This window comes from Phragmites australis, chromosome 17, assembly GCF_958298935.1.
Source record: "Phragmites australis chromosome 17, lpPhrAust1.1, whole genome shotgun sequence".
Lineage (NCBI taxonomy): Eukaryota > Viridiplantae > Streptophyta > Magnoliopsida > Poales > Poaceae > Phragmites > Phragmites australis.
This window is the reverse complement of record NC_084937.1, coordinates 21,337,884-21,363,858: the sequence shown is the minus strand read 5'-3', so window position 1 is coordinate 21,363,858 and position 25,975 is coordinate 21,337,884. Positions and strand designations below refer to the sequence as shown.

At 47.6% G+C, this 25,975-nt stretch overlaps 3 protein-coding genes across 3 annotated transcripts; all 3 read left to right on the top strand.

Annotated features, from left to right (window-relative positions):
* The first annotated feature begins 326 nt into the window (after window positions 1-326).
* On the top strand, window positions 327-908 carry LOC133896960 (uncharacterized). Its single transcript, XM_062337579.1, has one exon. The coding sequence runs from the start codon at window positions 327-329 to the stop codon at window positions 906-908; it is 582 nt and encodes a 193-aa protein (XP_062193563.1).
* A 9,818-nt stretch (window positions 909-10,726) lies between these two features.
* LOC133896959 (uncharacterized) lies at window positions 10,727-18,794 on the top strand. Its single transcript, XM_062337578.1, has 9 exons — window positions 10,727-11,553; window positions 12,011-12,253; window positions 12,694-13,237; window positions 13,650-13,711; window positions 15,706-15,996; window positions 16,696-17,139; window positions 17,468-17,878; window positions 18,152-18,654; window positions 18,689-18,794. The coding sequence occupies exons 1-9, from the start codon at window positions 10,747-10,749 to the stop codon at window positions 18,792-18,794; spliced, it is 3,411 nt and encodes a 1,136-aa protein (XP_062193562.1). The 5' UTR covers window positions 10,727-10,746.
* A 3,312-nt stretch (window positions 18,795-22,106) lies between these two features.
* Window positions 22,107-25,427, top strand: LOC133897730 (uncharacterized). Its single transcript, XM_062338544.1, has 3 exons — window positions 22,107-22,369; window positions 23,094-23,506; window positions 23,735-25,427. Exons 1-3 carry the CDS (start codon window positions 22,285-22,287, stop codon window positions 24,938-24,940), a joined length of 1,704 nt encoding a protein of 567 aa, XP_062194528.1. The 5' UTR covers window positions 22,107-22,284; the 3' UTR covers window positions 24,941-25,427.
* Window positions 25,428-25,975: the final 548 nt, after the last annotated feature.

Below are 25,975 nucleotides of genomic sequence, written 5' to 3'. Positions count from 1 at the left end.
ACTTGGGATTCCTTGTACATCTGAAACTTAAAAGTGGTAGATTTTTGTTTCTTGTGTTCGAATCACTGTATAAACCTTGATAAGAGTCACATATTTTATCCACTGAAACAGTACAAATTTTACTCCGAGCACATATCAGTCCGTATATTTCTTGTTCTGTCTATCTTTTTGAGATACAACATTATTTCTCACTTACTGATGATCTTCCTCTGGAGTTTTAACAAACTTGCTCTCAAACAGCCTACTCCTGAAAGGACATCCTCTGGGCTGAAGAGGAAACTGACTGCGGCAACGCCACCCATCAAGAAGCAGAAGCCACTCGGGGAATGGAGCTGTGCCCTCTGCCAGGTGAAACCGACTTGCCAGCGCAACCTGCACGAACACCTAGCCGGCCGGCGGCACCAGTCCAACGTCGCAGCTCTGCAATCAACGAACAAACCCCTGAGCCAACAAAAGCAACAACTGAATGGAGCAAGAACTTGGTGAACAGCAGTGAGTCCTTGCGCCGAGATGGCAACGGGATCGTGGTAGAGAACGGCGGGTCGCAACTGGGAGAGAAGCCGCACGGCAAGAACAACACGCCGCGGCCCGCGGCGATGAACCCGCCGGCGTCAAGACGGACGTGCAGCATCTGCCAGGCCAAGTGCAGCTCTGAGTTGGACTTTCAGAAGCACCTCGGGGGCAGGCGGCACCGGGAGAACAAGGAGGCGCTGCGCGCAAAATCCAGGAGTTTATGTGGCGGCAAGGATGCCGAGATGGCGGGCTTCGAGAAAAAGGAATCCGGGAAGGGGAAGACGGCGGACAAGAAGGGCGCGCACTTCTGCAGCGTGCAGTGCAACAGCGAGAAGATGCCGGCGTCCCACCTCGGCGGGCGGAGGCACCGGGAGATGCTCGAGGGCTGCGAGTGAGATGCAGGGAGGTCGTGGCTGCAGCACGACGTTGTCCACGGGGAAGCACACTTATTTTTAGATGGGTTCACCGGTTTCCTGCGCAAACCAAACCGCAAATACGATTTGGTGCGGGCTGGTTCTACTGGTTGAGCGGTTTCGATCCAAACTGTGTGCAGGGCTACATTTACTTGTTCGTGTTGAGAAACCGCTGCTACCGGGTGTAGTCCAGCGATCTCTCTGGAACAATTGCAAAAGGAGACACAAGCGTAAGGGAAAAACTGTCTATTCTTTATTTATCTGTGTTTACAATGAGGGGTGCTGCCCCGTATATATAGTGCCAAAAACCCCTAAGAAATAGAATCGAATCTTTCAAGAGATCGAGATGGACCCACATTCAGTTGTGAAACTCTAGGTTTCCTAACACTCCCCCTTGGGCACTTCTCGCGAAATGTATATGTCTCACCAAAACTCCCCAATGCCACGAACACATCTTTCAAAACTAGATGCAAGGAGAGATTTAGTGAATAAACCTGCAAGATTTTCACATGACTTGGTATGCATTACCTTTATTTCATTCATTTTATGCAATTCATGAGCATAAAAGAACTTGGGGTTGATATGTTTCGTTAAGTTGTTTTTCACATATCCCGACTGCACTTGTGCAACACATGCAGCATTATCTTTATAGATAATGGTAGGGATGTTAGTAGTATTCAAACCACATAACTGCTGGATATGATTGATCACTCTTCTAAGCCATGCGCATTCCCGTGCGACTTCATATAAAGCTATTATTTCTAAGTGGTTCGTCGAAGTAGATATAAGACTTTGCTTCGACGATTTCTAGGATATTGCAGTTCCACCACATAAGAAAACATAGTCAGTCTGTGATTTCGCTGTATGCGGGTCTGACAGGTACCCAACATCTGCGTATCCAACCAGACTTAGATCCTGATTCTTTCTGTAGAACAGGCCTAGATCTTTGCTACCTTACAAGTAGCGCAGAATATCCTTCAAGTCCATCCAGTGCCTTTTAGTGGGCTCTGCACTGTATCATGTAAGTAGGTTTACTGCAAACGCTATGTCTGGCCTAGTGCAATTAGCCAGATACATCAGCGCACTTATTGCACTTAAGTATGGGAATTCCGGTCCCAATACTTCCTCCCCCTCTTCTCTAGGTCTATAGGGATCTTGATCTGCTTGTAATGACCTTCCGGCCATGGGGGGTTTTAGCAGGAAATGATTTTTCAAAACCAAACCACTCTAACACCTTCTGAGTGTAGTTTGACTGATGTACAAAGATTCCATCTGCCACATGCTCTAGCTGCAGGCCTAAGCAAAATTTAGTTCTACTCAAATCTTTCATTTCAAATTCAGATTTTAAGTAGGAACTTGCTTCTTCTATATCTTCTTTCTGTACCAATGATATTCAGATCATCTATATATACTGATATTATGCAAAATCCATTCTGGGACCTTCTTATGAATACACAGGGACAATCCGTGCTATTTGTGTAGCCTTGTTTTCCAAGAAATTCACTCAAACGATTGTACCACATTATACCTGACTGTTTTAACCCATATAGCGACTTCTTCAATTGTACGCTATAAAGGTGTCTATTCCCTCTATCCTGATTTGGCAATGGTATTCCTTCGGGTACCTTCATATAAATGATCAAATCTAGGCTCCCATAAAGATATACGGTCACAATATCCATCAATTTTATTTTCAACTCCAGGTTGACTACCATTGAGATTAAATATCTAAAGATAATGCCACCCATCACCGGGGAATAAGTTTCTTCATAATCAATGCCTGGTCGTTGAGTGAAACCTTGTGCCACTAGTCATGCTTTATACCTCACAATTTCATTCCTTTCATTCCTCTTACGAACAAAAACCCACTTATATCCGACTGGTTTAATGTGGGGAGGTGTGCGGCATACTGGCCCAAAAACCTCTCTTTTGTTCAGGGATAACAGTTCAGCTGTTATTGCCTTCTGCCAGTCTTCCCAATCTGACCTCATTCTACATTCAGCGAGCGATGCAGGCTCAAGGTCATGATCTATGACTGTGGCAATTTTATTTGCGAACTATGTGTCGACTATTGTGGTTGCTCTATTCCAAGATTCCCCTGAATTCACATAGTTTATTGCTATTTCATCATGGGCTGCACTTTCAGGTGCTTCTTCATCTTGCTGTTCATAATTTCTTACTATTGGAGCAAGGTCCTTTAGTTTACCAGCATCAATTTTAGCGCGCGCATTTTCGCTGGTTCCTTCCTGCGTGAGAAGATTCAAATGTGGTATACCTACTTCCTGAGATTCCATACCATCGTCAAGTCTCAACTGGCTCCCCTTCTTTTTTTCTTTGGGGCACTTTTGCGATCGGCTGTGGTAAGCTCTCATTTCCCACCTTCGTCAGACGTCTCCGGCTATTTGGGACTTGAGAAACCGAATTTCTTGTCCTTTTATTATTTTTCGGAGCTCCTAGGACAAGATGAGGGGTACCTTCTTTTGGTACTTCCACCCTCTCCGGTGCATTGCGTGCAGGCACATACGACTTAGTCACGCTCTTCAAATTACAAAAATGATCAGGCAGATTGTTTGCTAATTTCTGCAAATCGATAATTTTCTGTACTTCACCATTTGCTTCACTAGTGCGAGGATCATGTGCCGCAATTCCTTCAGCCTGCCATATAATTTCCCGACATTTTTCATCCAAGGGTATATTTCCTCCCCCTAATGATGGAAAATTATTTTCATCAAAAATGCAGTCAGCGAAGCGGGCCGTATGCAAATTTCCAGTTGTTGGTTCTAAATATCGGATTATGGATGCAGTCTCATAACCGACATATATTCCAACTTTCCGTAAAGGTCCCATAGTGGTTCTCTGTGGCGGCGGTATTGGCACATAAACCATACATCCAAATTTGCGTAAATGGAAAATCTTCGGAATTACTCCTTGCATCAGTTGCATAGGTGACTGGATGTTGTAGGAGGATGGTCTATAATTAGTGAGAGCTGCCGCATATAAGACTACGTGTCCCCAACATGTAGCAGGCAAATTACAGTGCTGCAACAAAGGTCTAGTAATGAACTTTATTCTCTTTATCAGCGCTTCGGTTAGTCCATTTTGAGTGTGGATATACGGTACAGAATGTTCAACTTTAATTCTCATACCAGTGCAATAATCATCAAACACTTTAGAAGTAAATTCACCAGTGTTGTCCATTCTAATGGATTTCACGCGATGATCCAGAAAATTATTCCTGATTTGTATGATCTGCGAGATCAACTTTGCAAAGGCATGGTTGCAGATAGATAATAGACATACATGCGACCACTTCGAGGATGCGTCTATTAATACCATAAAGTACCGAAACGGGCCAGAAAGCGACTGAATAGGACCACAAATACCCCCCTGGATTCGGTCCAGGAATGCAGGGATTTCATCTTGTACCTTCAAGGTAGACAGTCTTATTATTAATTTTCCAGTAGCACATGCAGGGCATACAAAATCTTCATGATTCGAAAAATTCTTCACACTTATGCCATAACCTTGTGAGTTAGTAATTATGTTTCTCATCATTCTAAGACCAGAGTGACCTAACCTATCATGCCACAGGGAGAATAATTCTGCACTACGAAACACAGTCTTCAAGGTAGTGAACACTTCAAGTGCCCTAATGCGAGTGTAGTACAAGCCACTGCTCATGGAGGGATGTTTTTCTAGTATTCTCGCTTCGCTATCATGCTTAGTGATGTGTAGGTACTCCCTACCATCTTCTTCACCAGTTTCTACATGGAAACCGTTAGCGTGAATGACTTTAAAACTTAAGAGATTTCTTGTAGATTCAGGGTATAACAATGCTTCCTCAATGTGCAAAGTAGTTCCCATAGGTAGTATGACTGCGGCTCTTCCAGAACCTACTATGCATTTATCACTTCCAGTGACAGTCATCTCCTTTCCAGAGCTATTTCTAATAGACTGAAAATACATCTTTTCTCTTAAGATGGTGTTTGTGGTTTCACTGTCCACAATACACACTTTCTCCATGCAGGCGCCACACATATTCTATAAACAAAACATTCAATCATTCACATGCGAGGAAGTAGCAACAAGACTAAATGCTTCATTAACTATCGAAAAATAATATTGTTTGCAGCTAAGATTTCTCTTCTAGAGCTTACATTTATTTATTTAATCCTCCTAAATTCAGCAACTAATTGAATGGCTAATTACTCTAATTCTAGATAGAGTCTGTGAAGTATCTGACCACTTCTGCTTCAATGGCTTTCTTTTTCGCTTCATTATTTATGGCATCTTCTATGTCAGTGGAGGAGGGCAAAGTAGAGGTCTCTGCATCCTTCATTGGGAGGTCTTTTACAGTCATTGCGGGAGCGTCATCAACTTCCATGTGAGATGCATCCCTTTCAACTTCGACTGCTTTGTCCTCTTCCATCCCCACTGCAATGGTGAGGTGTGCTTCTGACTGCTCTTTCTTCTTCTTCCGAAATGCTTCCACAACATGCTTTGGTGCTTTGCAGATTCGGGACCAATGGCCCCAAACACCACACTTATAGTATGTCTGGTTCTGCTCACCATATGGCTTAACTTTTTTCTTTGTCTTACCATTATCATCACCATGCTTGACTTTGTCTGGCACCACTTTCTTTCCTCCCTTCACCTGCTTCATATTGTGGTTCTTACGCGCTTTGAAAGAGATGTGATTGACTTCTAGACCACTGCTCTTCTCTTGCGGCTGAGATAAAAAGTTCTTGTTTATGACTTCGTCATGAACTTCATGGAGTTGCAACACATTAATCAATTCAGAATACTTCTTGTAATTTGATTGACGGTGATTGCGTGCGGATTCTGCCGCATTTGGGTGGAAAGTGGAGAGAGTCTTCTCAATTTTCTCCTCTTCTGTGATCTCTTTCCCACAGAGACACGGTAGTGTGCAAATGCGGTGCAACGCGGAGTTGTACTCTCTGGCATACATATAGTCACAGAAACGGAGTCGGACCCATTCTTGCTCTGTGAGAGGCTTGATGGTGTACTTAAGACGCTCAAAACGCTCCTGTAGTGCGTCCCATAGTGCCTTAGCGCTGGTGTCGGTGTATCTGGAACCGGGGGTCCCTGAATCCCGAGGTCAGGCCAGCCATCCGCCACATGGCGCCATCCCGTGAGGTCTCTCCTGAAGGATGAGAAAAGCTTAAGTCCTGGGAGAAGGCGCTCGGGGCCACAGTCAGTGGTCCCCAGGCACCCCAGTTCCCCGATGATCCACAGAGTCTAAGTACCGGGAAGAAAGTGCTCGGGGAGGTGCCAGGTCACCCCCGAGCACCCTAGTCCCTCGATGATCAGAAGAGTTGAGTTCCGAGAGAGAGTGCTCGGAGCTGCAAGCGGCGGTCCCCGAGCACTCGGTTCCCCGAGGATCCGTACAAAGAGTGCTCGGGAGAGAGTACTCGGGGCTGCGCGTAGCCACCCCTAAGCACTCGGTTCCCCGAAAGTCCATGCAAGAGTGCTCGGGAGAGAGTGCTCGGGGAGGTGAACAGTACCCCCGAGCACCCGGTACCCCGAAGACAAGGATATGCATTCTCGGGAGAGAGTGCTTGGGGAGGTGAACAGTACCCCCGAGCACTCGGTGCCCCGACGACCCAGAAAGGCCCCCGAGGGGCCCACCGATGAGGTGTCTACCTGTCAGAGGTCCGAGGCCGCGTTTAAATAGCGTGCGTGGTCTGACACCTCCAACTGCTCCCGCCGCAGCGTCAGTTCCTGCCATGTTTTGGCAGAGAGGCGTGGAATCATTAATTGCACGGGTCCCGTCTCGCGTCATCCGGCTTGCCTTGGGATAACATCGCGAGGATCAAGGCGTTCCGTCTGCCGCCCTACTGTGGCAGAAGAACAAGACAGGGCATGCACGCCGGGTAGCTCTGCGGCTGCCCGGTGGGCCCTCTCCACGGCGCCCGTTGCCAGGACGTTTATGGTGACAGGTGACCGGGCGTGCGGCGTTTTTTCCACCCCCTGTCACTTCACCTAGAAGAAATGATGACGCCTTTCTCAGTCATGGCGTCTTGGAGCTTGTGCCCCCTCCTTCCCGTTCGGGGCGTGTCTCGGCCGGCAGGTACTTGAAATAGCCGGCAACACAGAAGCAATGGGGGAGAGGACGAACAAGAAAAGAGAAACAGACGAGGCAAGCACAATCTCTCTGGACTCACTCCCGAACAAGACCAAACACAACACCAAGAACGAAGAACCCAGGCGAGAGTAGACACTGTGAGCAAGGTTGAACACAGTTCCAGCCGAAGAACAAGGAGCCTCAAGCTCTTAGTTAGGCCACAATTCTTGTAACCAGCAACATCCTTGAGGGACTTCCTCAGGACAGTTATTGCATCCGTACAGGAGTAGGGTATTACGCCCCCGTGCGGTCCGAACCTGTCTGAATTCCGGTGCATTTACCTCTTCTTGCACTAGGCCAACACCCCCACCACTGGCCGTTGCATTCATTCCCATTTATTTCTCCGACGAACTTATTCAGGATCATCCCCCGGTCGAATCTCTAAAAAGGGGTCTCTCGGGATCCCTGCGACAGGAGTTAATCCTCCGACAGCTGGTCATTGCCATGTACTCATCCTTCAAAGTAGGAGAGAGATGATGGCAGAGAAAATAAAGTGCCTGGTCATTCTCATCCTCCGTGGGAACAATTGTACTACTTATTCCCAGGTCAATTGCAGCGCAGAGCCTTTTTGCTCCCAGTACAATCCGAACATCCGATGCACAAGTGAGATAATTGCGGCCATCAGCACTCAGCTCAGCGAACTCCTTGTTTGTGATGCCAGCCATCTACATATTTAAATGATGCAAGTATTACTACCAGTAAAGTTGCTTCATGTTGCTAAATTTGATTGCTACAATTTTTCGATATTTTCTATGCTATTATGTGAATTTTACTGAATTTAAACACATTACAGGCAATTTAAACAGCAAAATAACACAGAAATAAATACTGCATAATGGCTAAAACATATGCAAAATTCAAATTCTAGAGATACTTTCATGTAGGAAAAGTATTTTCAGGATTCTCCATAAAGCCCGAGGGTTTATACGCAAAATTCCAAAATTTACGTAATTTTCAGAAACCACATGGTCTAATATGCAAAATCAGAGCCTCTGGATAATTTTCAGAACAACCAGGGGCCTAAACGCAAAATTCAAGGATTGCGCTTTTAAATGTTGGAAAATCTGGGGGGCTAAATGCAAGTTTTTTTTATCTTTTTTTTCTTTTATTTCCCCAGTTTTTTTTTCACCCATGGGCCGGCCCGGCCCATCCGACCCACACGCATCCTCTAAATAGAGGTGCGGCTAGGGTTTCCAACCCTAGCCGCCATTTCTTCCGGCGCCCTATCGGAGAAGGCGGCGCCGTGCGGGTCGGCCGGCACGCCGGCTGGGCAGCAGCTCGTCGGGCGGCGCCGGACGTGAGCTGTCGGCAGCTTCTGGCCGAGCGAGAGCAGGCGTGTGGGAGGAGGCGGTGCGCGGTGGCCGACGCGGCGTGCAGCGGCGCGGTCCTGCGACACTCGTGCGAGAGCATCGTAGCCGGCGACAGTGCGTCCGGGCGGCACTCGTGCGGCGCTGGAGCGGGGGAGTCGGCAGCGGCAACGCTCGTGCGGGGGTGGGAGCGGCGGAGTTGGCAGTGGCGACGCATCCAGCGAGCACCGACGGGAAAAGTCGCCGACTTCTATGCCAGCGTGCATCCTTCCCTCCTTTTTTTTCTTTCAATTTGTAGCGGTGGCCTTCGAGCCACCGCATACCATGCTTGGCCACCGGATTCGGTCGGCGACGTGTTCCATTGTTTCCGATCTGTGCAGAGACGGCGACAAGGAGGAGGTGGCCGGTGCGACGAGGCCGCTGGCTTCATGCCGGCGAGGTGCCATGCACCCCCCCCCCCCCTTCCCTTTTCTTTGTTTTTTGATCTTTGCAAGTGGGTTGGCCGCCGGTTTGCCGACCGGCGGAGCATGACAGTGGCTGGGGGCCCCACCATTACGATGTGATAGATCTGTTTTTGCTACTGTTCATTACTACGAGCTACTGTTCATGAGTATGAGGTGATGCTATTGTGCATTGCATATATGTGCTACTATTCATACATACTCGGTATTGTTCACACATGCGATGCACGCTACTGTTTATGCAAGATTTCAGATCTATTTTGATGCAAAAGACAGTAGCTGCGAGGATACATACCGAATCGATCGTACCTTTCAATTCTTGCGAACGTGTCGTGCCGCGTAGGGCATATAGGCTAGGCCAAAGACCTGCCCGCTTGACGACGATGTGGATGCAGTGCAGATCGGTCGCAGCCAGATTCGTTCCGCTAGCTTGATCTCTGGCAGAGGTTCGTGCTGATAACGTGTTGAGAAACCGCTACTACCGGGTGTAGTCCAGCGATCTCTCTGAAACAATTGCAAAAGGAGACACAAGCGTAGGGGAAAAATTATCTATTCTTTATTCATCTGTGTTTACAATGAGGGGTGATGCCCCGTATATATAGTGCCAAAAACCACTAAGAGATAGAATCAAATCTTTCAAGAGATCGAGACGGGCCTACATTCGGTTGTGAAACTCCAGGTTTCCTAACAGTTCAAATGAATTGTTGTACCCATGCAACTGAAGCAGATTACAATAAGGATGTTCTTATGTTTCAGACTACTTAAAATTTCTCAATGGATCAATCATATTCGTTGGATCAAAATCGGACATCTTTCCTTCTTTCTTGATGTCGGTTAATAGTCTTTTATGTGCATGCTAGCTGAATTGATCCTTGCCTCATCCACTTCTACCCATCTTCGGTAGCTCTCTCACCTCCGTATCTACCCCCATCATCTGCCGTCTCGTTAACTAATCTATTTTCGCGCTCCCTTGCCACTGGCACCGTCCGTCCTCCACCACCCATGGCCGGCGACATCCTCATTGACCCGCCCCCACGCTCGCCTCCCCCAAAGTTTATTTTAATCCTAGAATATATGAATTCTTCTAAACCTGAACCTCGAAGACACCTTAATTTCGATCGAAGGTCAACGTCGCCTGAAATAATCTCATTTTCAGACATTTGAAGATTAGAAAGCATGTTAAAATAATCTCTAAATGGATCGATCCAAAGTTCAAATCAGAACTAGCGACAAACACAAGTCAAGTAAACAGAGGGATGCAATTCCAAATTTGTAACATGACATAATATCCGAAGCTAGGTCCACATGTCAGTCAATCACCTGGGCAGGGTCGCCAACCAGGAGTTTCCAAAACCGCACCACTCACCATAAATCCAGCAACCTCTCGCTTTCCTTTTTTCGCTTCCCATCACAAAATCCTCCCCCACCCCCACCCCATTCAATTTCTCTCCGTTACCAAATCGACCCCTCCCGAAAATCCGCAATGGAGTTCGCCCGCCGTGGCCGGCCCACCGAGGCAGTCGACGATGGCAACGAAGGCCATCTCCTCGACCCACCGCCGCCGCACGGTAACGGGATTCAAAACGCTCTCGCCGTTTCCCTGATCTTTTTGGATGTGTTTCTGCCCTACAACAGTTTCTTTCCATGAAAAGAAGGGCTTTTCCCCAATGCCAAGAATCTTTTGAGCGCAAGGAATTACCGTTTCTTTCCTGAGCAGCAGTTCAAAATACATTGCTTACAGATTGGTCTGATGATCTAAAAAGAAATCTGGGTTCCTTTTTTTTCTTTTGAGGTGAAATTTGGGTTCTTTATTTTTTTAGATGAAATGTGGGTTCTTTTGATGTTATAGAAGATTATGACTGTAATTTGCTCTTAAAATTTGACCTTTTCATCATGATCATCTGACAATGTTCTTGTCTTGCCATTGGCAAGCTCGCGACGCCAATGCATCACCGGGGAACGCTGCGCTGGCGAGGAGGAGGGAGGAACTGCTGTTGGAGCTGCAAGTGGAGCGCATTCGTCAGGATATGATCTTGCGCGAGCTCGCCGAGACGGAGCGCGCCATGGCCGCGGGCTTTGCCCCCGCTGGCCACTGGTCCGTGCCAGAGTTGCCACGGTCACAGGACAACTGGCATTGCAGGCCGTTGTCGGTGACTAATTGGGAGGAGGCGCCTCTCCGTCTGCCGAGTAAATGTACCGAGCATCCTCCTTGCTGCTGCGCGAGCTCCGCGGCGGCTAGACCGCCTCCGGTCTACCCGCACGTGGAGCAGTCACCGTCGCCCATGCCCTGGCCACGTCCGGCCGATGACGGTGAGCAGCAGCAAGAGTGCAGGTCATCTGGGGCGAGTGGTCATCCAATGAGAGGCTTTGTGGAACTGTGCCGATCGCCGAGCAAGCGATCTCCGGCGGAAAAGGCCTTGGTGCCAGAGGCGGCCAATGCCAATGTCAGACGGGCGCGGTCTGCGTCCTTCGGCGAGGAGGTGGCACCAGGACACCAACGGACCGATGGTGGTTGGGAACGTAAGGCTGATGTGGAGGACGGCCATGGCGTGCAGCCGTTGTACGAGTGCAGGAACCAGAACAGTGGGAAGAGAAAGAGTGCTGAGTCTGCCATGGAGGATCGGATCAATGAACATCGGCAATCCTGTCGGTACATGCCGGCAGGTCAGGAGAACGCAGCATTCGATCAGCAGAAGCGGCTAGAGTTCAGTGAGGTGAGATTACCATTTTCAATTGTCACCTTCCTCTCATCATGTTTTTTTCTTCCCATTTTTTTCAGAACATTGCTAAGAGTAATTGATTAACGATGGTCTGAAGCATGTTTGTTGTGATACACTACTTTCCTGAACAGTGTTCGTCGCTTAAACATGGAAAACTCTTGTGCTTATAAGTACTTAGGAGTCATGAGCCAATTATGTAACATCCCAGTTTAATATTGCAAGTCTGAAGTATATAACAACATACTTCTGAGCTGTTTAGGAATATTGAAAAGCAGAAGCAGTACTAATTTTGTTAGTTCATTAGTGAAGCTTAGAATTGATCAGAAGTACAGCTAATGGAGTTTACTCGGAATCCATGTCTATAGAGCTTGTTCTCACCATTTTTCTGCTATAAAGCAGTGTTTCTTACTTACCAATGCTGTTAAGTCTAAACAAACTTCCTCTCATACAGCCTGCACCTGAGCAGCCACAGCCGGGCAGTGACACTAAGCAGCAAGAGTGCAGGTTATCTGGGGCAACAGCGCATCGAATGATCTTTTTGGAACGTTGCCGATCACCAAGCAAGCGGACTCTGGTGGAAGAGACCTTGGTTCCAGCGGCGGCCAATACCATTGGTGGGGAACCTAAGCTTGATGTGGACGACGGTCACGGCATGCAGCTGTTATACGAAATCAGGAGTCATGGTGCCGATTATGTAAGATTCCACTTCAATATCGCAAGTCTGAAAAACATATGCCTGAGCTAAATTTGTTAGTTCGCTAGTGAAGTTTAAAAAGGACCCCAAACCCGCTAGAGTTACAACATGTTTTCATCTTAAATTTTCTTTTCGCTCTATGAAGTGAGGTGTACAGCATAATAAAATGGCTATGTACTCCTTAGTCCTTATTCAGGGTGCTTGTACATCTGAAACTTGAAAGTGGTAGATTTATTTCATCTTGTTGTCAAATCATTCTATAAACTTTGATATGAACTGTATATATAACTAACTGAAACAATTGAGAGTTTACCCGGAATCCTTATCAGTCCATACGCCATACAATCATATACTTCTTGTTCTGTCCTTTTTTTTCATTGAGATGCAGTATTTCTCAGTTGCCAATGCTTTGGAGTCTAAACGAACTTTCTCTAATACAGTCTACATCTGAAACAACATCCTCTGGGCTGAAGAGGAAACTGACCGCGGCAACCCCACTCATGAAGAAGCAGAAGCCACTTGAGGAATGGAGCTGCACCCTCTGCCAGGTGAACATGACTTGTCAGCGCAACCTGCACGAACACATGGCCGGCCGGCAGCACCAGTCGAATGTCGAAGCACTGCAAACAAGGAACAAACCCGCTGAGCTCAACCCAGAAGCAATACCTGATGAATGGAGCAAGAACTCGGCAAAGAATAACGAACACTTGCGCCGCGACGGCAAGGAGAACGCGGCAGAGAACAGCGGGCCGCGGCAGGGAGAGAAGCCGCGCGGTAAGGGCAACGTCAACGTGCATAAGCCGGCGGCGTCGAGATGGACGTGCAGCCTCTGCCAGGTCAAATGCACCTGTGAGTCGGAATACCATGACCACCTCAGGGGCAGGCGGCACCGGGGGAACACGGAGGCCCTGCGCTGTGCGGTCTGCGACGTGCAGTGCAGCAGCGAGAAGATGCTGGCGTCGCACCTCGGCGGGCGGAGGCACCGTGAGATGCTCGAGGGCCGCCAGTGAGATGCAGGGACGCGCCGCGGGCGGCATCACGACGTCGTCCACGGGGAGGCCGTGAGGCCAGGCGTGCTCCGGCTTGCAGCTTCGGGCCTTACTTTTGATTTGCCATTCCCTCTTGTGGCTAACTGCAACGCATGCAGCTTTTGGTCTGTGTTTAGTAGACTCGTGACTTTGCATTAGTTTTCTTCTCACGTTTGGATCTTAAAACTGTTGCTGCGTTGGGGCTTACACTGGCGTCTTGTGTTGTCAAGAACTTCAAACATGTTTCTCCGTCATTCATTTGTCGCGCTGATTGTCAGTGTTTCAACCAGAGTAGCCATCTTCACAGCGACACTAGTGCGCACCCACTGCCATCTGATGCTAATTATTTTCTCGTCAACGTTTGGCAGCGTTGCCAGTAGGGCCCTACAGAGAATTTGGGGCCTGTGCTAAATTCAAAATTGAGCTTTATGTATATGTATAAAAATTCATAGCCAAAATACATTTTTGCATTCAATGTTAGTGTAATACAAGATTTTGTTTCAAACTTAAGGATGCACACACATTAGACGCAAACCACTGAAGACATGTGTACATGTACTATTTTAGTTGGGATTAAATCTCGGTAAATTTGTGACACGGTTCAAACCCGGGTTGGCATTATGCACATCTGACTTTCTTAGAGTTTCTCTCAATCTGATTACACCAAGCTATTTACGACCCACCATGACGACCAAACATCAACACACAGCCTCGATGCACAAATCACAATATATTAGTAGAACAGATAAGAAGTCAAGATGGACAAGAAAAAATATATGTCTGAGCTCGAAAAAGAACATGCAGTGATCGAGAGGATGGTTCTACTGCCACCAATTGTTATGCGACATGGAGTAGTTAGGATTTAACTTTCAAGAGACAATAGTGAGGAGATCAAAATGGATTGTTTTTTTTAGGCAATCAAAATGGATTATTATGGAGAAATCATAAGTTACATGGGAGAGGAGAATTAGGAGGTGAGGAATTGAATTTCAGAGAGGTAGACCAGTTCTTACATGAAGAAAATCTGGCTTAATTATCACCTAATATCATTATCAATAATAGCTAGTGCTAATTAGTGGTTAAGTAAGATTTGAGGGTCCCTACTGTGCAGTTGGGCACCTTGCACATGCCATTCTACGGTCCTGGTTGCCGGCTGGGGCGATTAGCTCCACTGTCTGCGACGTCCGCAGAGATCGCCACTGGTAACCTCGGTGTAGTGCTGGCTTGCTGCATGCTCTCTCTGATCGGAAATATAACTTATTTCGGATGTTGGCACGGTAAAAGTATGTTATTTTAAATAAAAATAATTATATATTATGAAACTATTTTAATGATGATTCTAATAGTATTAACATTATGTTGCTAATCTTTGTAGTTCTTTATACAAAGTCTAAAAAGTTTGACCAACACAAATTCTAAAACGACTTATATTAAGGCATGCACATTTGTTAGGACGAACGTGATGGCTGTGATTGGGATGTGGTAGCCTGGCTCCTAAACAAGAGCCGATGTGCATTTGGATATCAAACTCCAAATTCAAAAATTAACTATCATGTTTTCATGTAAATGATAAGAGCGCAACAAATAATGATTCACCTGTCCGGGTAATATGAGGTGGTCTAAATAACATCAAGTGCTTCCTCCTCTCTCGTCAACTGCCAGCTTCTCCCTCGTTTACTGTAACCTTCTAATATTTACCGTCTTTGTCGCCCTCTGTCGACAGATAGACAACCTTTAGAGAAAAAAAAGACCTAATTTTAATTATCTTAGTCGCTCCTACTTATCAGTCGATGATGCTATGATCATCTTATTACTAACCCTCTCTCAAAGGTAGTGCACATTAAACCTTAAACTTTGATCCTAACCTAAAAGGTTGATGGAGATATTATATCAAAACGGGATAAAATATATGATGGTCATTATTTCGTAAAGGGAACATATTACTGAAATGTAACTACTAACGTAATATTGACTTCTCGATCTATAACTGTTTTTATTTTATTTCTAATCATTTCATCGATGTCTCTGAAGAACTTTTTGTGATGCTCCCATATGACCACCAAAGAATGAGATTGTCTGTCTGTACAATTCATGGGGACATGAGAGCTGCGGATCCGAGAGATTGTCTGTCTGTACAATTCATGGGGACATTCCGAGAGGGATTCGGATCCCCTGACTTCAGATGGATGAAGTCACGAGTAAACAGTAATTCGTGAGTAGATGGACAGTTCTCTGACGCTAATTACTGTACCAAAAGTACTGTAGCAACAGTTCCGTTAATTTACTGCACACATTTTACTGTTCTGTTACACTGTAGCAGTACATCTGATCCATCCATCCATGATCCAACGATCTACAAAGATTTGAAGTCACGTGGGTGAAGCCAGAGGATCCGATTCCGAGAGCTGCATGTTTGCCGTTTAGTGGCTCGCTTGCCCACTAAGCAATCTCGATGGTGGAAAAGAAGAGAAGATCCGGCCGCTTTTAACCGTCGTCGTCGCAAGCTCAGAGTCTCCCCTTCCCACTGTTCATTTGCTTTTGCTCGCTCCCTTTCCTCTCGCGCCCTCCTCCGCCGGAACAGCAGCCACCAGAACCCTTCCGTTTCCTCGCGCTGCTTCCCCGGGCGACCGATGGAATTCGCTCGCCGAGGCCCAGCCACCGCCGAGGCCGACGAGAACGGCGGCCGCTGCTTCCCCTACCTTCCGCCGCCGCACGGTACGTAACGCGGCACCACCTTTCACCGCCGCCTACCTCCGCGGTCGGCTTTCTTGGTAGAGAACAGAGGGGGGGGGGGGGGAAGAGTCTTTTCTGATTTTTTTTTGTTCAGATGCAAGCGAAGCGATTCTTGTGATTCCGTGCAAAGAATCCAAGAATCCGCACCTGCGTTGTATTACACCTTTACATGTTCTTTTGAAAAGAAGAACCCCAATTTCCTCCATCAAGGAAGCAGGCCCTTGGCTTAGTCACCAGGATCAGCATCATGAAAGCTCCGATAGATAATACGGTGCTGTTAGGACGGCTCTATCTGATTTGCAGTTCTGCACCTGGTAAAAATGATGGTAGTAGTTCAAGGTGTGTCACTGTAGTTCAAGTACAGTTCAGACTTGTTTGTGTGACCGATGCAAGATTCAGCACGGCATATAAAAGCTACCAGGCATCTAAGCACCAAGCCATCAACACAACTTGTTCATCTTTGACCGAGTCTTAGGTCCAGCCTAGCATAGCAGGAGTAACTTCCAATTATTTGATGTCTCGACGATTAGAAGTATGATTGCTGAAGCAAGGGCGTAAACTTGTTCTTTTTTTTATGTCTCGACGATGTTAATGTTCTGTCACCAAGTTTTTTTTTTTATTTAAAAATGGCCTTTTCTGTTTATTTGGTGCTGTTAACCTGTTACTCGTGCTGACCATCAGGAATTCCGCGCTGCTTGTGCAGGAGACGCGATGCTGGTGATCAGGGACGCGCTGCTGTCGCAGCTCCAGAATGACCGCCTTCGCCAGGAGATCATCATGGTCGAGCTGGGCAAGATAGAGCGCGCCATGGCCCTGCGCTCCGCTTCCCACCAAGGCATTGCCTCTGCCGTTGCCGAACGGGCTGAACCGGCGCCCTTCGCCTTCAGTGAGCAGTTCATGACGCACAGCAGAGGGGCTGTTAGTCCCGAGCGTAAGGTCGGCGTAGATGAGGCCCATGATCTGAAGAAGAAAGATGGAGTGCACGGGGGTGTAGAATTGAAGTCCAAGAAGCCTGCCATGGAAGATCTCGTCCGTGTATGCTTGAAAACTTCTTGTAGTAATGATAAGGCGGGAGGTCAGGAGAATGCAGCACTTAATGAGTGCAAACTACAAAAATCCAATGAGGTGAGCAGCTTACCATTATGTTTTCTTTTTCATCTGTTACTATTTGTTTTGCCTCTACATTTGTTATTTAGAGTATTTATTTATTTCTTCAGAATGCTGGTAAGCTTTGATTCCCTCGAAGCTTGACTACTGCTTGAGCCTATACACCTTTGCAGGATATGTATATGGAGATTTCTCTAGCAAGTTTACGTGCCTTGTTTCACTATTTCACATGCTAATGGTGTAATCAAACTGAGAGAAAAATTTAGTAGCAATTTTGCTCATCTTGCTTTCACCACTAATTCAGTTAATACCAAAGGTCTAATAAAAATGCATATAAAATAAACAGACTATACTGTCCAAGAGGACGTCGCCAACAGTAAAATGGAGTTGTGCCATCTGCCTGGTGGAAGCAACCAGTCAGGGCAACTTGCTGCAGCATTTTGCAGGGCTGAAGCACCGGTCAAATGTCATTGCTCTGGAGGCAGAAGCAAAAGCAGAGAAATCAAGAAAGGTGAGGCAATATGCAGAGAAGCCACGTCCAACATGGAATTGCAGATTTTGCCAAGCAGACTGCACTTGCAAATCGGACTTGGAGAACCACCTGAAAGGCAAAAGACATCAAGCAAAGATCCAAGCCCTGCTGGAAGAATGCAAGAGCATGGCAAGGAATTCTGTGCATTGGGAAGCGGATTCGCATCCAAACATTGTGCCGCAGGATGAAGATAAACCAGCTTCTTCGACTTGCAGCATTTGCCAAGTTAAGTCCTTATTCAGAGTGCTTGTACATCTGAAACTTGAAAGTGGTAAATTGTTTTCATCTTCTTGACAAATCTTTCTATAAACTTTGATAGGAATTGCATATATAACTAACTGAAACAATTGAGAGTTTACCCGGAACCCGTGTCAATCCATACACCTTACAATCATATACCTGAAAGTGGTAGATTGTTCTCCATTTTTTTCCCATTGAGATGCATTATTTCTCAGTTATCAATGCTTTGGAGTCTAAACAAACTTTTCTCTAAAACAGTCTACAACTGAAAGAACATCCTCTGGGCTGAATAGGAAACTGACCGCGGCAACGCCACTCATGAAGATGCAGAAGCCACTTGGGGAATGGAGTTGCACCCTCTGCCAGGTGAACCTGACTTGCCAGCGCAACCTGCACGAACACCTGGCCGGCCGGCTGCACCAGACGAATGTCGAAGCACTGCAAACAAGGAACAAACCCGCTGAGCTCAACGCAAAAGCAATACCTGATGAATGGAACAAGAACTCGGCAAAGAACAGCGAACGCTTGTGCCGCGACGGCAGGGAGAACGTGGCAGAGAACAGCGGACCGCAGCAGGGAGAGAAGCCGCGCGGTAAGGACAACGTCAACGTGCATAAGCCTGCGGAGAAGGACCGGCTGGAGCCGGCGGTGTCGAGATGGACGTGCAGCCTCTGCCAGGCCAAGTTTACCTGTGAGTCGGACTACCATGACCACCTCAGGGGCAGGCGGCACCGGGAGAACACGGAGGCCCTTCGCGCAGAGTTCAGGAGTCACTCTGGCCGCAGGGATGCCGAGCGCGTACTATTGCGCAGTCTGCGACCTGCAGTGCAACGGCGACAAGATGATGGCTTCGCACCTCGGCGGGAGGCGGCACCGGGAGATGCTCGAGGGCCACGAATGAGACGCAGGGACGCGCCGTGGTGGCAGCACGACGTCGTCCACGGGGAAGCTGTGAGGCAAGGCGTGCTCCTGCTTGCAGTTGCGGGTCTTGTTTTGATTTGCCATTCCCTCTTTGTGGCTAACTGCAACGCAGTTTTTGGTCTGTGTTTAGTTGACTCGTGACTTGCATTAGTTTTCTTCTCACGTTTGGAACTTAAAACTGTTGCTGCGTTGGGGCTTACACTGGCGTCTTGTGTTGTCAAGAACTTCAAATATGTTTCTCCGTCGTTGCTTTGTCGCGCTGATTGCCAGTGTTTCAACCAGAGTAGCCATCTTCACAGCGACACAAGTGAGCACCCACTGCACTCACACGTTCCATCCAGCGGTGGATTCAGAACCGAGAAGTAGGAAAAGCTCTTCCTCTTCATCTTCCTCATTTTCCTCTTATTTTTTCTCTTTTTCCGTGTTCTCCTCTTTTTCTTTTCTCTTTTCTCTACCATACTCAAAAATTGTAGGTGAGGCTTAAGGGTTCTCAGGGGGCTTAAGCCCCTTAGATCCGTCCATGGTTCCATATGATGCTAATTATTTTGTCGTCGACGTTCAGCTACGTCGATCGTCAACGTTACCGGTCGGCAGTACCTGAGAATTTGGGGCATGTGCTAAATTCATAATTGAGCTTTATGTATATGTATAATACTTTTTTGCATTCAATGTTAGTGTAATACAATATTTTCTTTCAATCTTTTTTTAAGTAAAAAGAAGGATGCACACATTAGACGCAAACCACTGAAGACACATACGTGCACATGTATTATTTTGGTTGGATTAAATCCCGGAAAATATGTGACACACTGTTCGAACACGGGTTGGCAGCATGCACATCTGACTTAAAATTTCTCTCAATCCTCTAATTACACCCATCTATTTACGACCCGCCACGGCGACCAAACATCAACACACAACCTCGATCGATGCACAAATCACAATATATGAATAAAATATATGGTGGTCATTATTTTGTATGGGGACTTTACTCACGACTTACAGTCTGAGGCCCTCGGCGTCACTTCTCTGGTAACACAGGGGGCGACTCTTACCCTAGCCAAACAACCACCGCTTATGCTCTCTGTCGGCCGCCACCGATGGTGGCGGTGACGGCCAGTGACCACACCAAGCGATGTTGGTCGTGGCTCGCTCCTCCCCCTCCTCCTCCTCCTCTCTCTCTCTCTCTCTCTCTCTCTCTCTCTCTCTCTCTCCCCCCCCCCTCTCTCTCTCTTCTTTTCTCTTGCAGATTGAGATCTCGTGGTGGTTACGCTTCATCGTGCCACTGTTGGCTGGATCCGGCAGTGCTTGGCCTCGATCTTGCTCCTCACGGTGGTCTTGGCGGCCTCCATGGTCAGATCTATGAGAGGCGCCTCTGCAGATCGGGCGGCGGCCAATACTAGCTGTTTGCGTCGATGAGGTGGCGGCCACTTCTAGCAACTGCAGTTCATGAGGGGCGCCATTGCAGATTGTGAGCGGCGCCACTGCAGATCGTGCGCATCCGTCGGGTTCCAGTCGTTGATGCGCGGGGGCGACCGGATCTACGTGCCCCACCGGCTCGAGCTGATGAAGATCAGAGGTGCTCACCGCCGTTTGTGCCATCTTCATGCCGTGCTGGTCCTGCTGCCCTCCTGTCACCTGACGTCGTTGCCGAGTCCTACTATGTTGTTGTGTGGCCTTGCTATTGAGGCCCGTCACCGCCGTGTTCCTGCCACCAACCTACACCGATGAAACTTGAAGGCGTCGTGCTGTTGTTCTCATCTCCAAAGCGAGGGTGATCTGAGGCGTGCTATTGTCTTGCTGTTGCTATGGAGTCGGCCGTTGGGGAGGTCCTGTTGCCATTCGACGTCTTCGTTGTGTTGATCTTTGAGGGCGACCGCCATTGCGTGTCCTCATCGCCGATGTGTTGTCACCGCTCCGCTGTTGTGATCCTGCTGCTGATGGTGGCCTGATGCTCATTGAAGTTGTCCCCGTGCTGATGTGCTGTCGCTCGCATGTAACCCGTGTATTGCTCCGACCGTTTGCCCTCTGGCCTCCTGTCGCCCGTCGCCATGTTGCGCTGCTCCTTTGTGCCCCTCAGTGCCATGTTGGCTCCTCCCATTGCTGGATTGCCTCTTCATTCTCTCCGGTCCAGCCCGCGGGGAGCCTCGTGGCGTGTGGGGGGCTTGGGGTGGCGCATGCTCGCGGTGTCTAGGGAGTTAGACGGCGGCCGATGCAGAGGCGGGGCGATCAGGGTTAGGCTGCCTTCATGGTTGGTGGATTGGTGGAGGCCAGGGCGAAAGCCTTGCCTAGCTTATGCCGATGCCGATGACGGCGACACCCTCAGACACTGTTTCCATCCATGGAGGCGTTTGTCGAAGTGCCTCCCCTTCCCACCCAGTTGGTTTTTCTGGGGGAAAACCCAGTTCAGTTCCTGGACCGACGATGATGGCGCCTTTGGCGTCGTGTCCTTCCTGGAGGCGTCGCTGTAAAAATCCAACACTATGGTGCGGTGGCTACTGGCTAGGGTACTATGTGATTCTGATTAGTGGTGACCATGTTCACACTTGCCCCTGGATAGGGCTTGTTGCGGCGAGTTTTCTACCCCTTTGGAGATGCGCATTTTGCTCATGGCGGACGTCTGGGATGTGCTTGGTTGTACATGTTGCAGAGGAGTCGAAGCTACTATGTCGAGCAGTTCAACGAGCTCGACAACTATTATTCAAAGTTGTACTTTCTTTCACGTCATGATGTTGGTCTTGGGCGGAGTCGTATCAACAGAGGTAGAGATTGATGTCCACCATGGGAAGTCGGAGCTACTGCACTGCTAGTATGACGACCTTAGCAACGATGACTCACATCAGACTTGCATCAATTTGTGTTTCCTTTGATGCGTAGTGGCAGGCCTTTGTGATTTTTCAGTTGTTGTGATGTTCCCCCTAGTTGTAGATTTTTGCCGGTTCCTCACCTAATTAACTGTGCGGTTATAAGTTTTTCGATCCAGTCTTCTTTATTATAAATTAAGATCATTTCTCTTCTTCTAATATAAAATTAACAATGCTGGTACCGTTCTTTCGATTTTTTTTTTGCACGGGAACATATTACTGAAATCTGACTACTAACGTAATATTGGCTTCTCGATCTATAACTGTTTTTATTTGATTTCTAATCATTTCATCGATGTCGCTGCAGAACTTTTTGTGATGCTCCCATATGACCACCAAAGAATAAGATTGTATGTCTGTACAATTCATGGGGACAGGAGAGCTGCATGTTTGCCGTTTAGTGGCTCGCTTGCCCACTAAGCAATCTCGATGGTGGAAAAGAAGAGAAAACCCGGCCGCTTTTAATCATCGTCGTCGGAAGCTCAAAGTCTCCCCTCCCGTTGTTCATTTGCTTTTGCTCGCTCCCTTTCCTCTCGCGCCCTCCTCCGCAGGAACAGCAGCCACCAGAACCCTTCCGTTTCCTCGCGCTGCTTCCCCGGCCGACTGATGGAGTTCACCCGCCGAGGCCCCGCCACCGCCGCGGACGACGAGGACGGCCGCCGCTGCTTCCCCGACCTTCCGCCGCCGCACGGTACGTAACGCGGCCCCACCTTTCACCGCCACCTACCTCCGCGGTCGGCTTTCTGGGTGGAGAACAGAGAGGGGAAAAGAAGAGTCTTTTCTGAATTATTTTGTTCAGATGCAAGTGAAGCGATTCTTGTGATTCCGTGCCAAGAATCCAAGAATCTGCACCTGCGTTGTACCTTTACATGTTCAAAGTAGAACCTCAATTTCCTCGACCAAGGAAGCAGGCCCTTGTTTTAGTCACCAGGATCAGCGTCATGGAAAACTCCGATAGATAATACGGTGCTGTTAGGACGATTCTATCTGATCTGCACCTGGTAAAAATGATGGTAGTAGTTCAAGGTGTGTCACTGTAGTTCAAGTACAGTTCAGAGTTGTTTGTGTGACCGATGCAAGATTCCGCACGGCAGATAAAAGCTACCAGGCATCTAAGCATCAAACCATCAACACAACTTGTTCATCTTTTCGTCAAGAATAAAAGCGACTTGTGCGTCTTTGACTGAGTGTTAGGTCCAGTCTAGCATAGCAGGAGTAACATCCAATTATTTGATGTCTTGACGATTAGATGTATGATTGCAAAAGGAAGGGCATTAACTTGTTTTTTTATGTCTCGATGATGTTGATGTTCTGTCACCAAGTTTTTTTTAATAAAAAATGGCCTGTACTGTTTATTTGGTGCTGTTAGCCTGTTACTCGTGCTGGCCATCAAGAATTCTGCAATGCTGGTGCAGGAGACGCGATGGTGGTGATCAGGGACGCGCTGCTATCGCAGCTCCAGAAGGATCGCATTCGCCAAGAGATCATTGTGGCTGAGCTGGCCAAGATAGAGCGTGCCATGGCCAAGCACTCCGCTTCACATCATGGCATTGCCACTGCCCATGTGGGAAGGGCAGAGCCGGTGTCGTTCACCTTCAGTGAGAAGTTCATGCCACACGGCAGAAGGCTGGTCGGACTGGAACCTTATGCGGATGTGGATGGGGTCTATGATCTGAAGAAGGGTGGAAGGCAGGGAAGTGTAGAATTGAGGTCCGTGAAGTCTGTCATGGAAGATCGCATCGGTGAATGCTCGAGACCTTGTTGTAATGGTAAGGTGGGTCAGGAGAACACAACATTTGATGAGCGAAAACTGCAAGAATGCAATGAAGTAAGCTGCTTAACTTCATGGTTTCTCCCCTCATCTTTCATCTGTTTTGCCTCTAGTGTTATTACTTCTTCCCTCAAAGCTTTGACTAGCAACTTGCCTTGTTTTCCCCAATTTCACTTGTTAATTGTGTAATCAAACTGCCTAGAACTCAGTAGCAAGTTCATTCAGCCTTATTTTCACCATCTCAGTTATCGGTGTTCTAATCAAATTGCATGTCATACAAAACAGACTATACATCCCAAGGAGACAATGCCTTCAGTGCGATGGGGGCTGACAGGAATAACTATACCAGTTAAGAAACCAAAGTCACTCCTGAAATGGAGTTGTGCCATCTGTCAGGTGCAAACACCCAGTGAGCGCCACTTACAAGAGCACTGGGCAGGGAAGAAGCACCGGTCAAATGTAGCAGCCTTGGAATCAACAAACAATAATCAGAAGGCAGAAACAACAGTGGAACATTCTTCGTGTGCAAACCAGAAAACATCCCCAATAAAATGGAGCTGCAGCTCATGCCAGGCTAATGGCACCAGCGTAGCAGATATGATGGAGCATCTCAATGGAAGCGCACACCAACAGAACATTGAAGCGCAACACAAGGAAGGCAGTGGCATGGCTAAGAACGTTGAGCTGCAGGAAGCAAAGTGTCACAAGAGCAATGTGCCACAACATGCAGAGAATCCTCCAATATGGAGTTGCAGCAGTTGCCGAGCTAACTGTACTAGTGAATCAGACTTGGGGAGCCACCTTTTAGCAAAGATTGAAGCCCTACTGAACGAAATCAATAACATGGCAAAGAATTCTGAGTCACGGGAAGCGAAGTTGCCTCCAAACATTGTGCGACAACATGCAGAGCAGACTTCACAATCGAATTGCAGCATTTGTGAAGCTAATTGTGACTACCAATCAGACTTGGAGAACCACCTTGCATGCAATATACAGCAACTGAATGTCCAGACCCAACACGAAGAAGCCAAGCAAATGGAAGATATTCCACCACAAATCGCCAAGAACCAACAACCACCCTCAGAACCGGATTGCAGTATCTGTCAGGCCAAATGTAACTCTGAACCTCAATTTGAGCATCACATCAGCAGGAGGCGCAGAAAGAAGATAGAAGCTCTGCAGAGAGAAGGCAATGATGCGGAATCAAGCGGTCTGAAGCCAGCTGATAAACTACCTTCAGATGGTTCTGACAGCAAGTGTGTGAGCTCAGAGGAGGAGAAACAGACGGCATTACATTTTTGCGAGGTCTGCAGTTTGCAGTTTAACAGTGGGAATATGCTCGCAGACCATTGTAGGGAGGAAGAACACTTGGAGAAACAGAAGTTACTGAATTATTGCAAGGTGTGCGATTTGCAGTGCAACAGCGAGAAAACGCTAGCTCACCATCGTACTGGGAAGAAGCACCAGAAAAAGCTCAACGCAAATAAATGAAATGCAGTTGTGGCTTATGACTGTTAATACAGAGGTTGTAGAGCAAGACGCCGGCAAGTGCACTTCTGCGTCGGACTTTCATGATCACATCAGGGGCAGGCGGCACCGGGAGGCCCTGCTCGTGGAATTCAAGAATTACTCTGATCGCAAGGGTGGAGACGTGGGGAAGACGACGGCAGGCATGAAGAGCGCATATACTACTGCGAGGTCTGCCACGTGCAGTACAACGGCGAGAAGAGGCTGGCGTCGCGCCTCGGCGGGAAGAGGCACCGGGAGATGCTCGAGGGGCGCGATTGAGCCGCAGGACCTCGTTTGATTTACCATCTTGTGGGTAGCTACGTAGACCGGTACATTTGTAGGTCTTTTACTGAAGGAGGCTTTGTGTTAGTGTTACTGCTGCATATAGCAGTTCAATTCTTTCTCGTATTTGGAACTTACATTGGGTTGAATTTGCGAAGATATCTTCACATTTGCTGCTGCGCGCGTATAGCATGTTGCATAAATCGCGGTCAATAAGGAACTGTCATTTCAAATATCTCATCATGAACCATTTAGGTCGCCATTTCTGATTAACTGAACCAATTAGACCCAACCAACTTCAACCATACCAAAGAGTATAGCACCCTGACTTTTGTACCATGCTTGTTGACATGAAGGGTAGGATGGAAAAATCCCATCCTTCCTCTCCTGTATAAAGGCCACAAGAGGGCAAGAGCAAGCTAGCTCTTCATCCATTTGCAAAATCTCTCTCGTCTCCCTCTCTCTCTCTGGTCTCCTCTAAGAAAGGGTAGTTCATACTACCCACTGTTGTTTCGTGCAACAACACGTTCCACTTTTTTAAAGGTCGTTTACGTCCTTATCTTTCTCTTACATTTTCAGAATCACCTCATCGTCAACATGATGAAGCGTTGTTGATAGCTTGTCGGCACCTCCACTTGATATATGCAGGAGCTCGTTCATGGCGCACGGGTTGCGCGCCTGCTCCTATTCGCCTCTGTGGCTCTACCATACTTAGGTCAGAGAAGTTGATGACAC

Bases quoted from the DNA above. Each gene is read 5' to 3' on its own strand.
- LOC133896960 (XM_062337579.1), top strand. From the start codon at position 327: ATGGAGCTGTGCCCTCTGCCAGGTGAAACCGACTTGCCAGCGCAACCT.
- LOC133896959 (XM_062337578.1), top strand. From the start codon at position 10,747: ATGTTCTTGTCTTGCCATTGGCAAGCTCGCGACGCCAATGCATCACCG. The intron at 12,254-12,693 runs GTAAGATTCCAC...TCTCTAATACAG, and splicing joins GGAGTCATGGTGCCGATTAT to TCTACATCTGAAACAACATC. The intron at 13,238-13,649 runs GTGAGATGCTCG...AACGTTTGGCAG, and splicing joins CCTCGGCGGGCGGAGGCACC to CGTTGCCAGTAGGGCCCTAC.
- LOC133897730 (XM_062338544.1), top strand. From the start codon at position 22,285: ATGGAGTTCACCCGCCGAGGCCCCGCCACCGCCGCGGACGACGAGGAC. The intron at 22,370-23,093 runs GTACGTAACGCG...ATGCTGGTGCAG, and splicing joins CGACCTTCCGCCGCCGCACG to GAGACGCGATGGTGGTGATC. The intron at 23,507-23,734 runs GTAAGCTGCTTA...CATACAAAACAG, and splicing joins AACTGCAAGAATGCAATGAA to ACTATACATCCCAAGGAGAC.